The sequence below is a fragment of the Camelus bactrianus genome, chromosome 7 (genome assembly GCF_048773025.1).
Source record: "Camelus bactrianus isolate YW-2024 breed Bactrian camel chromosome 7, ASM4877302v1, whole genome shotgun sequence".
NCBI lineage: Eukaryota > Metazoa > Chordata > Mammalia > Artiodactyla > Camelidae > Camelus > Camelus bactrianus.
In genome coordinates this window covers 25,621,944-25,640,213 of record NC_133545.1, presented here as the reverse complement: position 1 = coordinate 25,640,213, position 18,270 = coordinate 25,621,944, and the positions used below count along the sequence as shown (strand labels likewise).

Genomic DNA, 18,270 nt, shown 5'->3' with positions numbered 1-18,270 from the left:
ACCGTGTATATAACGTAGCAACTACAGTCAGGAGGACATAACTCAATTAATCCAAACAGCTGGAAATGCCATTTGTAAAAATTCACACAAAATACAAATCAAATTTTCAAAGTAACTTATCAAACTCAATTACTACTTTGCATTAAATCATTTAAAACTAGCCTTGCAAAATAAAACCTTGAGGATTTGACATATTATTATAAAATATTTTTATGAAACACATTCTTTATTCATTTTACTTTAGTAGTCCCTAACATTTTATTTACATCTAAACATTCTTTCTCCAACTTAAAAAATAAAAAGTTACATAAGGAACCCTACAGGATAACAATGTTTCACAGCACTTCTACTGTTCAGCATAGAAACTCAGCCAACTGAGAAAAATCAAATATAGAGCAGATTTTGCTAATGCTCAGTCTTACTGAAAGCCATCAGCTTACTGAATTTTAAAAGTTGCACACATTAATAGATTATTGTCTGTGTCTGTTGTCATATTTTGCTTCTAATTCCATTCCAAACATGTTTAATAATGTTCTTTTCTCTTTTCTTTAAATCAAAAAACAATGTTATATTTAGGTACCTATGCGTGGCAAAACAATTTTTTTTAGTTTTATTCAGAAGGCTCACTTCTGAGTAAGGACTTACTTTCATTATCATATCCTGACAGACAAGTTCTATTGGTTATTGGAAAATTTTTGCTAAAAAAATAGTTAATGCACATTAAGTTTGTATACATTGAATAATATTTTAAGTGCCCAAAGTGAGCCTAGATTTAAATACATCAAGAGATAATGCAAAAGTTTTCACTTAGCATTACCTTTCTTTGTGTCCGTTTTCCAAGCCCCTTTTTTCTTTTAAAAAAGGACATCACAGAGCTTTCTCCAAAGATATCATTTGAGTCTGATCTAACTATGAAAGTCATCTAATCATAAATAAGCAGATGATTTTCTTCCTTCCACCTTGGAAAAATTATATTCTAAGAATACATGGCTTATTATCATCACTTTGATATTTCAAAACCATGTTTAATTATAGAGTGACCCTCATGTAGCCCTGTATTTGGAAGTTAGATCTGCATTTTTATTACACAGTGAAATGATGTATTTAAAGATACATTGCTCAGCTAAGGCTAAAAGTGGTCATGGAGCTAGAAAATCTACTCATCTTCATTTAAGCTTCGTAAGTCCAAAGGATAAAACAGCAACCAGTATATGAGCCATGAGTGCCTCATGACCCAGCAAGTCCACCTCTAGGCAGATACCCAACAGAAATGTGTACATATGGTAACCAAGAGACAAATGCTAAATTGTTCTTGGCAGCACAATTCTTAACAGCCAAATTCTGGAAACAACCTAGACATCCATCAGCAGGCAAATGAGTAATAACAGTATATTCACACAATGGAATATTATGCAGTGATGAGAATAAACTTCAATTACAGACAACAACACAGATGACTCTCACAATCACATTGGTGAATGAAAGAAGGCAGCCACAAATGAGGACGTACTGAAAGATTCCAGTTGTACAAACTGAAAACTAGCAGAAACCAATCTCTGTGTTAGAAGCCAGGACAGTGCTTACCCTTGAAGGATGGGACTAGTAATAAAAAGGGGCATAAGGAGAGCTTCTTGGTTACCATTCTGTTTCTGGATATGGATGATGGGTACATACTGTGTTCACTTTGTGAAAATTCATTGAACTACACACTTAATGATTTGTGCACTTTTCTGGATGCACACTTCAATTTAAAAGTTTACTGACAGACGAGAAGAGGAGAGGAAAAGGGAGGTGAAGGAAGGGGAGAGGGGAAGGGAGGGGAGGGGAGAAAATACAGAAAGAAATGCCAACAACAATAAAATAGATGGCAATCATTCCTTGTTACATACTAACCTGATGACCAGATCCTGTGCTGCCACCAAGGAGTGCAACTTCTCTTCTTGTTTGCCAATGACCAGGCTAACAGGATTAATATTATATTTCTTGCCTAACTGTTCAATTTGATTCTTCATGTCAGAGGCTATTTCAAGAATAAAAAAGTCCAATCTTTAGATTTCCTTCCACTAGTCAGTGAGTAAGACACGTTTCAGTATCACTAAAAATATTTTTTTTCAAAGTTTAGAAGCAAGACAGTCATCTAAAATTCATAAAGTAACCATGTCTTGAAATCAGTTTTACTTCTTTTTTAACAACTGGGGCTTATTTACCTACTGTTATTTCTATACTGTCATCTCTTGACAAGTATTCCAGTACAGGCTCAGATACGTATCCAGATCCAAGAACCAAGACGTTTTTCTTGGTGCCCATTGAAAGGGACTGAGCGCGTTCCCTATTAATAAAAGGGGGGAGGGGAGAAAATTTTTAAGAAAAAAACTTTATATGAGAAAATCTTGCTATCCCCAAGCCAAACTAAAACTTACAGACTATGAAGCAATAATTTTTCCTACATACTTTACAACAAGAACCTCAACAAGAGTTCCCTATACTAGCATTTTCCACGAATTCTTTTAGATTTTGTAAGGTGAACACTACACCCTGACGTCTCTGCAGTGCATGAATTCCCAGTATCACCAGCGAGGTGCAGATGCTGGACCAATGCCTGGCTGACTCACAGCTGAGTAACTTGGTCTCACACCTTCTCCTTCTCTGGGAACTTAATTCGAAATCATGCTAGAGCCTGACATCAGGAACCTTATTTATTTACTGCTCACAACATCCAGAGGAGACAGCAATCGGTGGAGATTATTATCATCCATATTAGAAACTGTCTTGTCATTTATCTTTAGGGTCACTTGAAAGCAGTTAAAACCATAATTCTGAAATCACAAATATCATGGGTTAAATGTAAGGAACCTAAGACGAGTCACTAGGCAGAATTTTAATTCTTAGCCTTTTGTTGCTGTTGTTGTTGGAATTTATGCCTTCCTGACAGATAATTCTTTGTCTTTCCTGCAAACTATGACCTCCAAGACAGTTAACTAAATCATATCCATCTTTATAAACCCATTAATGCTCACTGCATCTTGTCTTAAATATGTAAGATACTCATGAAATCTTTCGAATTAAATTCCCAGATATCACTGTAAAACCATGGAAATGGCTTGGTGTCAGGAACTTAAGCAGAAGGTTCTGTTGTTGGAATCTCTTGGGCCAAGATGTCTCTCAAACGTTAACCTTTTCAGTAATTATAAGTGAATAAAAATAAATTTAAATATAAAATGTCCCTACCCACCTTCACCCCCAACGCTCCTATTACTGATGACATGAAGTCTCCTTCACCTTCCGCCCCATCCCATCCCACCTCCCAGAAAGAAACACTAGTATTAGATTATTGTATATCCTTTCTAACAACACTTTCCATGGTTTGTGTAACTGAAACATGTTATTGTGATATCCAAAAAATAAAGTGTTCCAAATACACTTTTAAAAACTTGCTCCTAAGTTTTCATACTGTCCACCCCATCAGCCACCCCAAACACTCCAGGTTAATAATCACTCTGGTAAAGAATGAAGAGAACAAATGAATAAGGCAGGGATCAAGATAACTCAAATTTCCTTTCAAAATGCAATCTTCATTATCAGTCTGTTGGCACCAGCTTCCTCCTGGGAAGGCAGGCAGGAAGTCCTAGCAACTGGAGCCAAGCAGACCTGCTGCTACATGAAATACGGTATATAAAGAGGGAAGGTATCATTGTGACTGGTCACGGTGGGCACGTCATTGGGATTAGTAACATACAAGATCATCAGATGCGGAGAATCCAAAGACACACAGAGCTACAGCAAACAAATACGTGGGCAGCTTTCCCTATGAGACACTCTCCTATGGAGTTATTGAGCTAGTGGCCTTTTTTAAAAAACAAATTATACACTCTTGATATCATGCCAGAATACTTCACTGACACATAATAAGTAACCGTAAGCTACAAACACCAAAAAAGACATATTAGTACTTGATCTGGTCAGATCTCTATTTACTCCCTGTAGGGTAAAACTACTGAGAAAGAAGATCAGACAGTTTCTTTGTTTTCAGTTTTTCCACTCTGGCTTCTCCTGAGAATTTAGTGCATAGGTTACTTTGTTGAATGTTAACAGACAAGTGGAACAGATATAAACATAGATCAAATGCAATCAGCTGGAGAAGACCAGAACGTTCCAAAGAAAGGCCAATGTTTCCGAAGTGTGAGTAGTAAACCCAGTAAAGGAAATAAGAGCCTTTTCTAAAAGAACTAGTCTCTTGAGCAGATTTGCCGCATAACGTTTTGGTGCCTTCCTCCTTGTAAGAATGCCCAAGGAAAACTGGCCTCTCACCATTTTCTCTCTTCACTACTTTTTAAAATTTCTCACCAAGAGCCCTCTTTCCTGAGTATCATCTAAAGCAAAAAAGCATCCAAATTCTTAGCTAAAAACCAATCTGAAGCCAGTGTGAAAGTGTTAGCGTGCTCATTTTCTTTTGAGAGAATAACTGAGACATTACAACGTGCAAAACTCTAGAGAAAGCAGCAGAGGAGACCCAAAGGACAGCCCTTTTGGACTTCTGCGTGCTCACACAACAGTCTACAAGGGATATTAGACAGCCAAAATTACGTTGCAATACCGTTCAAGAGAAAATAATTCACATTGGTTTCGGCCAGTCACTTAGCTTGAATTTCCTACATTTACAGACATTTAAAAAAAAATGTACATATACCTAGTATCACAAATTCACATGGGAGCATAAACAATACTCATGAGACCCCAGGTCAGACTAGAAATATCAAACAAGAGGATCTGAATAATGCTTACCTGCTCTCTCGGAGTTTCTGGATATATTTGTATTTATCAGACAACGCGCCGTTGGATGTAATTACTGCCTAAAGGTATACGACACAAGACATTTCTTTAGTCACTTCATTTAGTTCCACAAACATGGGCTCACGATGAGTCCAGGAGAGACAGGGTGACACAGATAGAGAAAGGCAGGGAGAGAAAAAGGGAATGGGGGAGAGGGAGTGATGCTGGTGGTGGGAAAAATACATTCATGAAAAGAGATTATCTCCATAACTTACGTCTCGAACCACAGGAGAAAAATTCTGACTCTCAAGAGACTGTGTCGCATCTGATAATATCTGAAAGGGAAATGAAATTGGAAAGAGATAAATGACATTGTAAAGGAGGCTTCTTGCTACTTATATCCATATTAAAATGTTAGTCAAAGGAAAAAAAGAATTTAGAAAACAGCTTTCTGAAAAATCACTGAATTGTATAAATAATTGGTAATAGAAGTTTTCTACAAGCAACGAATTCTGCCCCTGAGAGCATGCTACTTCCATACAATTTCTAATTCTAAAACCAAACATTTAATTATAAGCATCTTTGCCTGTTGGAATCACGAAAAAGCTTACACTTCCCCACCAGAGTGATGTGTCATATTGAGCACGCAGGCAAATACCACTGCGAGTGTTACAGCTGTGGTCCTCACTCTGAGGGCCCCCACCCCATCCCCAAGGGCCAGGCCGTTCTATCAGAAGTGGAGAACGGGTGTTCCAGACAGCAAGGCCACCAACCCTCCAACAGGGAGTCTCCCTCAGGTCAGTATCAGTCCCATGTATAGGCACGTCCAACATTTCAACAACATCAAGTCTCAAGGAAAATGACTTCACCTTGTAGGTCTCAGAAAGTCATACACGCTCTCCCCATTATCTCACAGGAGTGGGTCAGATGGCCAACAAAAGCCACATCTCTTGTATTAACATCCCAGCATCCTTCTAGTCCTCCTTCCCCCCCCCCCAAGGAATCCAAGTCTTGAGCAGACTGCCAGAGGGTAAAAGTCATCTAAGTCAGCAGTGCTGCTTCTGATGAGCCGGCCGGAGGGCTAATGAGACAGTCGCGCCCTCCTCATCCAATGGTTAGGGTCTAGCGCACTCGCTCATCTAAGAAAGGGCAAAATGTACCCACCAGATGCTGGCAGAACAGTATTTATTTACTGTGTTAAAATAAATATTTAAACCACTTTTATGTATCCCTGGGATATGGGCTTTGTGGGGGGGGGGGGAAGATAAATAGACATATTCACAAGCCAGGGCATTCTTTGGGAAACTCATGGAATCGACACACCTGAGGTCCCCGCTCCACTGCTCCTTTCTCCTGGGCACCTCTGGAGTGCTCCCTTCTCAAGCCGACTTCTCCACCTTCCAACTCTGTCTACGAGCCAGGAGCCATGCGGAGATAGCAAAATGAGCTCAAATTTCACCTGTATAGGTTGAAACCGCTGAGCTCTTGTGTACCTTTTCCCTCTCCCTGCTGTTTAATTCCACAGCGTTATTTAGGCCTTGCTAGGACCACAGGAACCACCTCCCACTCCTCTTCCTTCCATTTATCTCCAATCTAAAGCACAAAGCTGATTATTTTCCCTATTTTAAGTACTTCGTAGCTTTCCATCGCCCTCTAGACAGTGTCAGGCCCCCTACCTGGCCTCCGCAGTCAGGCTCTGCCTCTCCTATCCAAACCCTCCCCCTTTTTTTTTTTTAAAACAAATTGAAGGTATGTGGCAACCCTGCACTGAGTAAGTCTGTTGGGCCATTTTTGCAACAGCGTTTGCTCATTTTGTGACTTTGTGTCACATATTGGTAATTTTCACAATATTTCAAACATTGTCATTATTATTATATTCGTTATGTTGATCTGTGATCAGTGATCTTTGACATTACTACTGCAAAATAATTAAGACTCACTGAAGGCTCAGATGACGATCAGCTTATTTTAGCAATAAAGTTTTTAAGTTAAGGTATGTACATTGTTTTTTTAGACATAATACTATTGCACACTTAATAGACTACAGTATAGTGTAAAACTAACTTTTATATGCAGTGGGAAACCAAAAAGCTTGGCAGTTCTTTTTATTGCTATATTCACTTTATTGCAGTGGTCTGGAACCGATCCCACAAAATCTCTGAAGTATGCTCCGAGGTACTTTAAATACAGCTCCCATACAGTTATCAGAAGAGAACGCAGACATGTATACTTCATTTTTCAGTGGTAAGCAGATACACATATATCAAGGCTGCAAAGAGACAGTCACCAATTTTCACAAACATCCAGTGCTTAAAAATAGGCTGAGGATAGACGCCGCCAAGGCGATCCCACCACACTGTTGAGGAGGAAGGTGCCGGCTTCGTCATTGGACATCTAAGCAACACCAGGGCTGGCCAGAAATCTCCAACACCTCACTGTCTTACATAATTCACCGTGTCCCACTGCCTAAAAGTCTATCAGCTACTGATTTAAGCACATACAAGCATATCACCTTTTTTAATGTATGTTTTCCATCCAGCAATGGTGACTTAGCACTTTTCAGACCAATCCTCCAACTGAGTAAAATCAGGTAAAACCTGAAAAGTCTCAGCCTTTAGGTTCAAAGGTAGTAAAGACTTGCTGCACCACAGTTCTGGAGAAGGAAGCCCAAAGAGATGAGTCCAACGTTTAGCACCACTTTTCTCAGATGTAGTTGCCAATGTGGAAGCAGAGGCTGGGATGCTGAGAGGTTGAGCACAAAGCAGCAGAGAGACTGAGAAACTGAGAAGAGCTTTGGGCCGACTTTAAGCAATAGGGTACCAAAAACTGGAGTTTAAGTTCTGCTGAAGGGGACCCTAGCAAAGGCCAGATTTTCATTTGGGACCATGAAAGACTGTATTCTAAAGTAAATGATAAACTGAAAAACACTGGTTCCCCAAAGGACTAAAGCCCAGCTCTGAATGGCCTCCACCCCTACCTGAATTGAGGTGACTTTCTCCTGGCCTATCTCCCTTCCAGAAACAAAGGAAATCTTCTTTGGAGAAAATGACACAACATCCAGAGCCTCAAATCATCTCTAAAACTTTACACACTCAATTTTCAGCATTCAATTAAAAATAAACAGGTATAAGAAGTGGTAAGAATTGACTGAAAACCAAGAAGAAAGTAAAACAGAGAACATAAGCAGACCCCAGATGTTTACTGAAATTATCAGAAGTGACTTTAAACTCTGACTAATGTGTTCAAAAAATAAAATTTTCCCCAAAAAGGTAAACCTAATCCATAGTTATTAGACAAGATGGTAGGTCCCTTTAGGAAGGAGAGTGGGAATCATGCTGGGAGAGGCACGAGGGGGTTTCTGGGATGTTAATATTGTTCTATTTCCATCTATGTACTGTCTACCTAGGTGTCTCTGTCATAATTTATCATGCTGCATACTTATGCAGCATCTATCTGTGCAACTTTAATATTTACACTCTTATACAATGTAAAAAATTATGTTTTGTTCTTTAAAAAAAATTTTAATTCTATCCCTCATCAGTTACATGGGCTAACCCTCAATCGCACCTTTCTAAGAGTTCACTGAATTGGCTTGATTTTCTCCAAACTTCTGTATGAGATCAACTGTACTGAATGAATGGCAATCTTGATTAAGGACAAATTGAAGTGAAAAAACGTTCTAAGGGCCAAAAGAAATAATCTTACAATTGAAATTCTGAAACATAATAATTTGTGAGTTGAAAACGGCTTGGAACAACTTCTTAGAGTGGTAGATGATGCCAGAGCAGCCAAACATTCCAAGACATTCCAAGAAATAACAGTCAAACCCACCCACAAAGACAAATGAGTGTTCAATGTTTCCCATAATTTGATGTAATAAGCTAAGAGTTGCTCTGAACTACATACGACTGTGTCTAACCAGGGTAATACCTGCTGCCTGCGTTTTCTAGAGCCTCTTAGGTCTCCTTGCTGACTTTTTCAGAAAGGGTTAAAATGGAATAGTATGAGAAAGCCAGGAAGGTCACAGACTGGAAGTCGCACCCTATTCATGCCTCACTAACTACTGTCCCGTTTAAGAGTGAGAGCTCCTGGGTGAAACTGTGGATGCAAAGGCCAAGAGCCACTATTCATGCCTTTGGAATCACGGCCAGAGGCAGAGTCATCAGCAATAGAAATAAAGCAGGAGGGGGATGAATACTTGGGCTACACACTGAAACAAGAAAGATTTTCTTAATAAAGAAAATGGAATTTGCACAGTATTTCAGCAGTCCAATCACTGATCACAGTGAAAGATATACGACCAGAACACAGGTTGTCATTTAACTGTCATTTAACATTAGTGACTAAGATCCAATAACATTTTCTGTATTTCTGATCTTTCAAATCTGCTAATCACAGGGCAGTAAGAATGCCCCAGTATGAATTGACCTAGGAATCAGGGAAAAGAAGTTGAAAATAAAGCAAATATTTTATCACATGTCAGGAACACTCTTAATAAAATGTGCATGATAAGAGGCAAGTGCAGTGGTAACTAAGCACGAAGGTGGTTATATAATCATATTTCCCAAACGGCAAGTAAGCAGAATATGTAAAATAAGAGTGTCAGTAAGTACTTTGGCGAAGGGCTGGCATTTCATTTTACAACAGATTTCTTAGATACGGAAGACCAGAACATTCATAAGATCATTCCACTGTTCTTTTTAAAGCCACAGAGGTGCTGCGGACGCGACCCGTCTGCTTACCATCTCTTCAACATAAGGGTAAAGCATGTCTCCAAAGTATTCTGTAGATTCAATCGGAAGCTGTGCTGGCAAATTGTCAATGGAACACATCAGAATCCCAGAGCCTTCAACACTAGGAGAAGCAACACACTTTATTCAGACGGACAAAATGTCATTTATAAGCGCTAACGTTTCCAGATGTCGACTCCATTACATTTGTTTCATAATCATTTGTGACTCTGTACCCCAGTACATAAGAAAACAAACAGGACTTTTCAAACAACACTTTTCCCTTCTTCAGCAACCCGTCTCCCATTTAAATACAGTATATATATTTAAGCTTTCAGATTTGTATGTGGTTTTTCTATCAATTTTTTTTAATAACGCTTGAACGCATCTCTGGAAATTTGCATAGCCTTCCTAAAGATGTAAAATATTGACTATGTTAGCCTCGTATTCCCAAGTGAGCAAATGATGTATCATCTCAGCTTTAGCGAACTCACCTGCCGTGAATAATATGCTGATCTGCATCATACATGCAAAAGGGACGCTCAATTGTTGTGCACTCCGTCATAAACTCAATAGACCCTCCTGTGTCGGCCGAGATGTCACATATTGCCACAAGTCTGTAAATAACATCGATACTTAGATGAGGGCATGGAACGCTCAAGTTTCCAACAGAATTTAAAATGAATAAAAATGAAAGGTCCTTGAACAATTTTCAGTGTAGATGCCAAACATCTCTGAGGCTCTCAGCTCCTTATCCTACAGCTCACTGTTCAGGAAACTGATCTTCTGGGATATAGAGAATCTTCCCAGTAGCAGTTTTAGTCTCCACAAGCAAAAAGAAAAAGAGAAGGAGGAGGAAGCGGAGGGAGGAAGAAGGAAAAGGAAGAGATAAAAGTAAAAACAAAAACCCATACCTTGAGAAATCATTGTGAGCAGCCTCAAGTTAATGAGTTAGCCAACTTTAAATCACTTACAAAGGTTTCATTACACCATCCCCATCCTGCTGAGTAGTACATGATTTTACATATTATGACAGAAATCTCTGTAATTAGGAACAAAAGTCTCAGACTAGGATTCGAACTCCTTGAGCAGTTGACCAGTTTTCCTGCCCAACCTCCCAATTTCCTTTTGCCCATATAAACTTCATCCTGGGGCTAGGCTGTCCCACTCATTATCTTAAATTGTGCTTTGATGGCTCCATATTTATCAAACACCAATCCTATCACCTGAAATTCTTATTCTCCTCACTCCTCCTAAAGGCCTTGCTGCACCCTCGCTCCCACTCTCTTCTACACTCTTGTGATACTGGTTGCTCCTAACATTCCCTAGGCATTTACTCGGTGCCAGCCACATGCCTGAAGGTAGCAACCATGTTTTTCCCCTGCCCTTCAGCTTAGCAGAGTGCCAGGCAGACCAGGTGTTCCACGAATACTTACTGATTAATTAATTTATTCAACACCTAGTAATTATTTGAATGACTATTATATGTCAGACAATGTACTGGGTACATGTGACCAGGATAAATAGGGCCCCTGTCCTTAGAGAGATTAAGTTCTAGTAGGGCAGGGAAAGTCATAAACACAGGGAAACAAATGATCATAAATTTCAGGGGAAAAAAACCAGTAACAGACTGAAGGGAGCTGGGAACAGGGAAGCAGGAGACGACCTCTCTGAGGAGCTGCCTTCTGGGCTGCATGTGGAGTCACAGAAGTTAAGAGAAGAGAATTCCCAGGAGGGAAGGTTAACTGTCAATGTCTGCCAGGAGGTCGAACAAGACAAGGCAGACAACTGGCCATTGGTCGTCAAGTCTTGTGATGTGCGGGTCCCCTATGTGTGATACCCTCACTGGGCCTGGCTGAAAACTGCCATAACTGCTGAAGTCCTTACTTGTGTGGCAGTGCTGGGCAGCCTTCAACACCAGCACCTGAGGACTTGCCTGGAGCCAGCAGACTCTGAGCATCTTGGCGAGTGAGCAGACGAGGGGTGTTCTGTTCCCAGTAGATTCCGTTAATTAAACAAGTTGTATACGGTGCGATCTGTAAAGCAAGTTCCAAGTTCAAGGAGAGAGGAAATAGCCTTTTTCAAAGCGGGGTGCTCAAAGAGACCTACCAGTCAAGTTCATGAGAAGTAATTTAACGTTACTTCTGATTGACTTCGTTATTTGCCAAGTCGTTCGCCACCTTTCAAGGCAAAGACAATAAACACCCACCCAGATTTCTGTGAAGGATTACCCCCATTATAGAGAAATATATGAACATAAATATATTAATATTCCCGTTCTGTAATGCGTTGCGTAGCTAAGAAAAAGGAAATAACAGAAATTCCAGTGACCTAGTGCTCTATTTCCAGCTCAGTCTCTAGTTGGATGTGCTCTCCATCATGCTACCTCAACTTCTCTGGGCTCTGTCTTCCTTACCTGCCAGACGGGGATAATACGTACCCCATTCCTCAAAGGAATGCTGTGAAGATTAAATCAGATAACATCTGTAAGCTCCACGGACAAGTGTGCTACATGCATGCATACATGGTAACTAGGTCAGTATACATTTTAGGATGCATCCAACCACCCCACACTTCTGTGATTGGGAAAAAGAGAAGGGATGGAAATATATTCGATTCAAGGTTTTTCAACTTGAAACGAGTTCTATAACCGTTTCTCAAGCACCTCAAGCATGCTCAAGCTACAGGTAACAGCCCTTCTCTGTAATATGCTCTACATGCTATGACGCTAAGTTTCACACTAGCATCTAAAAGCGTTATATTCTTCAAACATATTTAAAATGACTTAAAGCATTCCTTTTCACAATAGGAAATAAGTGCACAATAGTGCCTACACTTTGGTTGGTTTATTTTGAGGAGGACTGTTGCATGACCAGTGACTACAGAGCCCACAAACATATTATCCTTCTCACAGGATGAGACCAGTGTCTCCCCATCAGAAGGATCTGAGTTGGAAAGAGCTTTTTTGTAGAGTGGGGGTGGGTCCGTGCTTATACAGGTAACTCTTTCATCCTGTCCCCTGTAATCCACGGCTTGTATTTCAAGAAGACTGGCTAAGCTTATGGATGCAATTTGTGGCCATAGAAGGGACAGACCTGTGTTGAGATCACACCTCACAGACATTGTGCTTGGTCAACAGTACTAACTAGTTCAGGATGAAAAACGGAAAACGGTAATCCCCAGGCAACGGTTTAGAGCTATTGGGTACACCCAGACCCGGAGTAGAAACAGAGTCAGTGAAGCAAAGGGCATGCCCACAGAAACCGCCGAAGCCACTGAGCAAAGGCCAGTCCGAACACCAGTAAGAGCCAGCAACTCCCGAGGCCACCTCATGGTCCCCAAATGGCTCACGAGGTAGCACGGGGAACTGACACCCAGTCCACACACTCACAGTTTCTCTCTTTGAAAGCAGCCTAACTGGGGTGCAGCATGAGCAGCCAAGCCCGCAGCATTGGTGCGACACTCACGTCAGTGCTAAACCGGCTGGTGTAGCGCTCAGGGTGCCTGTCGTACTCCACGGGGTCATACACGCCGTCGGTCTTCCTGACGAGATGATGATGGCGACTTAACACCGTCCCGTACACCTTCCTCAGATCTTGCAGAGGAGAAAGAAATTAGCAAAGTGGGTCATGAATGATGAAGATTTATGGTGATAAAATATTATAACACAGAAACCATTCAAAACAGTAAAGGATGCATGCAGTCCCCATTCCCTCCCCTTTTACCTCCAGTTTGGGAAACTTCTTTTAATTCGTGCGGCTCCACGTATTCACAAGGTAATTCACTGAAGATCTCTTGGGCTCCCTGTAAATAAGGCATGAGTGAAAATCTAAAAATCAATAGGAAAAGAATTAACACAGTTTCCTGTGAAGATTCCAACCCATCTTCCCCACAACTCCACAGCCTGACTTGTCCTGCCCACATCCTGGACCACGTCACGGAGCACAGATCAGCTTTTTGCATGTGGGCTGCAAACCAGCTTTTATTCCCATTAGAACACCACAATGGAAGGGGCTTTATTTGTTTCACTTCTGTTACTCAGAGTAGAAACAAGAGTGTTTAGAAATGACAGTACAATAAAAATATTTCTATTTATTTTTTGCCTCATTGCAGAAATTATTTCAAATAAGGAAACTATATTTCCTAGAAGAAAAAAAACACTCAGATGACTCTCTCACAGTATAATACAAAACAGTGATGTCCTATTGGTAAAATATTTTCATTGAAGAAATATCTATTTTACAATTACAAGTTTCTCTGGGGGATCACAAATGCATTCTGAAAACCACCCCAGAAGGAAGAAAGTATTAATTCCAGTCCTGAATTAACTTTCTTAACATCTTATTGGCAAAACTCCAAGTAGTCTTGAAAAACTTACATCCTGGGGTCCACTTCCAAACTTTTAGACATCTCAGGGATGGAGCTAAAACAGAATACCCTAAGAACAGACCTTTACACAACAAGGAGTTATCCTTCTAAAAAGAAAAAAAAAAAAAAAGAAAAGAAAAAGCAGCCAATGTCTCTAACAGCTTAGAACCAACTAAAAGCAAAGACAGTAAGTTTGGACCTTTACCATGGGAAAACTACATAGGTAGGAAAAGTACCCCAAACAGAATGCATAGTCATGGAAGAGACGGGCTGTGAAATGCCCACAAAATTCCCACATCCTTTGGGTGAGTGTCAGAGTTTCAGGCTGCTTTACACAAAGAAGGCAGTTGGAATTTACCTTAGATACGTTACCAGTCCCCGTGAACACAAATGTTAAGGGCCCTATGGACTTCGGCATCAAACCCAGAGAGATTTCATAGCCAGCGTCGCGGACAGCTTGCACAGCCTGACTGCTGTTCCTGTAGTTATGAGCCATGCCGATGTGCTGCAAGCAAGCACACGCGGTTCCAGTCAGCCTACCAGCCGAGACATGTTTCTGTTCTTGAAATGTGATATGCAGTTACAGAAGAAATAAACACAACAAACATCTCACCATAAAAGGGGTGTGGTGTCCCAAAGCAAGGAGCCTTAAACCCATTCCATGTAAAATGTTGATCATCCCTGTGGCGGAGTCAGACCAGTAGACAGACCATTAGTCAGGAGGAGTCGAAGCTGTTCTCCCTGCCCGTTCTCCAACCTACTCGGTGCTCTGAGAAAGTGCAGACCACAGCATCCCAGATCTGGAAGGGACCCCAGCAGTCATCTTCGCAATCCCCTCAGCTTCCTGCCATCAAAAGCACTAGCCCAGCAGCATCCCTATCGATTCCTTCCACTTTCCCGCTAAAACGGAGAGTGCCCCTCTCCTTCTCTAGGGTTAATTTTCTCCACCTTTGCTCCAGATCCCATCCCTTCCTCTCTCTCTCTCTCTCAGGAATTCACTCTTGAATTATGCCCTTTCTCTGTCCCTTTCTATTGGTTCTTTTTTTAGCACCATTTAAACACACCTCCATTTCTCTCGTACCAAAAACAAATGACCAAGCAAAAACAAAGTCACCACTGACACTATGAGCTGCCCCACGGGCCGCCCATCAGCTATTTCAGTGACCCACGTAGCTAAACTCAGCGGGCACTTGTCAGATCTTGACTCACTTTTCAGAGTCACAAGGAACTCTCCTTCCATTAGCATATGTCTGACTCGAACATTCCACCCTACGTCCCTGCAGGCTCCTCTTCCCACACCCACCCCTCCTATCGTGGTGTCCCCTGTCCTTTCCTGAACACCAGTCACACTCAGGATTCTGTTCCGGGCTCTGTTCTCTTCAATCTCCACATATCTTTTCCTTAGTTAATCTCATCCAGTCCTAAATTTTAAGTACTCTCTCTAGGCTGATGACTCCAAGTCTGTATCTCTAACACAGGTATTTTATTTCAAGACCCAACCAACCACCTTATGAGTCTCTCACTCGGGGTGTCCTTTAGAGACCAAATACTCAGCATGCCTGTAGAGAAGACTTCGTTATTCACTCTCCTCTTCTTTTCAGGAATAGAACTTTCCCTCTCTGTACCCTGGCTGAATTTTCTTTGACCTTTTTACTATGTCAAACTTTTAAAGGAATAATTTATATATAATAAGTCACCTCAATTTAAAGTGTATAGTTTGATCACTGGCAACAAACATACTCACCCATATTACCACCAACATAACCAAGATACAGAACATTCCCGTCACCCCACTCAACCCTCCTCAACACTTGGCCCCAAACAACGACTGATTTTGTCTGTATAGTTCCTTCTACAGTTTGATACAAATTAAATAAGTCTTTGCTCTTTTTTGGGTGTCTGCTTTCACTCAGCATGATGTTTTTGAGATTCATGCGTACTTTGTGTGTATCACTAGTTTGCTTTTGTTTTTTTATTGCTGAGGAGTTTTCCAATGTATGCATGTACCACAATTTACTTATCTCTCTGCTGATGAGCATTTGGATTGTCTGGGCTATTATGAATGCAGCTACTACAAATAATTCTTTACAAAACATAATTTGTTTCTCTTGATAAATGCTTGTGAGTGGAATTTTGTACATTGACATTAAAGTTCTTTATTTTTTCTTGAGTTGGTTTTGGAAACGTGTGTCTTTCTAAGATTTGTCTCTTTCATCAATGTTATTACATTTATTGGCCTATTCATAATTTTCCCTTATCCTTTGAATGGATAAGGGAAATATATAAGATATATAGTGTGATCCCTCTGTATTCCTAATATTGGTAAATACTGGCTTCTCTCTTTTTTATTTTTTTTCTCTCTTTTTTAAATAGTCTAATAGGAAGTTTAACAATTTTATTGATTTCTTTTAAAGAACCAGATTTTTATTTTCTCTGTTTTCCTGTTTTAATTTCCTTGATTTTTCCCTCTTACCTTTATTATTTCCTTCTTTCTATTTGCTTTGATTTTAATTTCTTCTTCATTCTTTAGCTTCTTACGATGTAAGTTTAGATCATTAATTTGAGAACTTTCTTTTTTTCCTAATAAAAGCACTCAGTGCTATAAATTTCCTTCTAAGTACTACTTTATTTGCATCCCCCAAATCTTGGTATGCCATGTCTTAAATTCTCATTCAATTCAAAATATTTTTTAATTTTTCCTGTGATTTCCTCTGAACGTACGGGTTACTCAAAAATACACTGTCTTCCAAATATTTGGAAATTCTAAAGCTCTCTTTCTATTATAATTTCAAAGTCAATTTTATTACAGTCAGAGCACATACTCTATGATGTCAAACCTTTTAAATTTATTAAGAATTGTTTTGTGACCCAGCACAGGGACCATCTGGGTGAACTTGAAAAAGACACATGTTCTATGTCGAGTTGCCGGGGGGGAGTGCTCAGGACCTGCCACTGACGTTGGGGTGGCTGGTATGGCTTTAGCACCGTATATCCCTGCACATTTACTGTGCACTTACTCTGACAACTACAGACATCCAAGCAGTCTCACCTGATACAGAGTCATAACATGTGGTGCTTCTCAACTAAAGACAGTTCAAAGTACCAACTGGGACAAAAGTCCAGTGAAGCTTTTCTCCGGCTCTTATCCTCGCTTGACTCCTCCTCTGCTGGTTCCTGCCTGTACCTGTACCCTCTGTTTTTCCCTTTCTTCCATTCTTCAATTTCTCATCACCAAACTGACCTTTCCTTCTATTCTTTCAAATAGAACTACCTAAAATCCAGAGTGTAGCCGTACTTGCTATCCTTCTTTCTGCTTTTTCCTTTTAATTTTTGTAATAAATATGGTATGATGATTTACCTTCTTATTCTCGCCCCCTGACAGTCATCACCCTTAGTTGCACCCCCATGTTTATTTTTATTGGTGGAAGTGAGCACCCCATCCCTTTGCAACAGAAAAGTGACAACATACAGTTACTCTCCAGGCAAATGTATAAAGTGGGTGAGACAACCGCCCTGGCATACCTACCTGCCACACCTGCCCACTGTCCAAACGCCACTACCCGTATTCCTCTATGATCCACCATTTTCTCATAGTCGATAAGGCGGACTTCCTGAAGAAAGGATGAAAAATTTCTCAACCAGACCCATCAAGTTTAATTTTAATGAGTAAAACACATTCACAAGCAAGTGAGCATTTCATATTTTTTCCTCTTATAAAATATATCTTGACTTGCTAACATAAATTACCATCAGGTGCACAATGAAATACTTAGAAAATGCCAGGTCACCAACCAAGGACAGGGTTGTGATTAGAGATGAAAGGAAGGTCCTAGCAGGGAGTCAAACGCCCCTAATGGTAGTCAGTAAAAGAACAAAGGCATGACTTCCTTTAACTTTTAGCCCAGCACCATCTACAAATAGGTCTACATAATGACCCATTCATCCCCATGTCCTTCCTCTGGTCTCAAAAAGAGTCCTTCCTGAGACTAATCCCAGCGAGCTGGAGCTCAGCTTTTTTCTAAATCCTCCAAGATCACTCTTCTTGAATTTTTTCTCTTTCTTGCATTGCCCCTCTGTAATTACAGTGTTCCTTCCTTTCAGTTACTCTAAAAACACGCAGATCTCTCTTCTACCTTAAAAATAACAACACTCCTTCTCAAGTCCGTACACAAGTCTCTCTCTGTCTCTCCCTCTCTTTCTCTGGCTCTGTTTCTTTCTCCATCTTTGCACAAGTAAGCATCATTTTCAAAGTAGCACATGCTGCCTGTTTTCATTTCCTCACCTTCATAAAACCACGTTCTTCCTCTTTCCTTGGCCATCTTCCTTCTCTCTTGGAAATGTCTTACAAATGCATGCATTAAAAAATACATTATATTATACTGTAACTATAGAATGTTTTAAA

The 18,270-nt window shown here is 40.3% G+C and overlaps 1 protein-coding gene across 3 annotated transcripts in view; it reads right to left on the bottom strand.

The window, feature by feature from the left end:
* AASS (aminoadipate-semialdehyde synthase) overlaps positions 1-18,270 on the bottom strand; it is a 50,407-nt gene that overhangs the window by 19,469 nt on the left and 12,668 nt on the right. The window contains exons 4-15 of one of the 3 annotated variants that reach the window (XM_010947598.3): positions 17,395-17,479; positions 14,482-14,549; positions 14,227-14,373; positions 13,226-13,304; positions 12,968-13,095; positions 11,388-11,536; positions 9,995-10,117; positions 9,513-9,624; positions 5,046-5,105; positions 4,783-4,850; positions 2,208-2,329; positions 1,894-2,020 (exon numbers count right to left, since the gene is read on the bottom strand). In XM_010947598.3, coding sequence (XP_010945900.1) covers positions 1,894-2,020; positions 2,208-2,329; positions 4,783-4,850; positions 5,046-5,105; positions 9,513-9,624; positions 9,995-10,117; positions 11,388-11,536; positions 12,968-13,095; positions 13,226-13,304; positions 14,227-14,373; positions 14,482-14,549; positions 17,395-17,479 — 1,268 coding nt within the window. Of the gene's footprint in view, positions 1-1,893; positions 2,021-2,207; positions 2,330-4,782; positions 4,851-5,045; positions 5,106-9,512; positions 9,625-9,994; positions 10,118-11,387; positions 11,537-12,967; positions 13,096-13,225; positions 13,305-14,226; positions 14,374-14,481; positions 14,669-17,394; positions 17,480-18,270 lie in introns of those variants that run through there. The other 2 variants (XM_045511112.2, XM_045511113.2) reach the window with 2 other exon arrangements.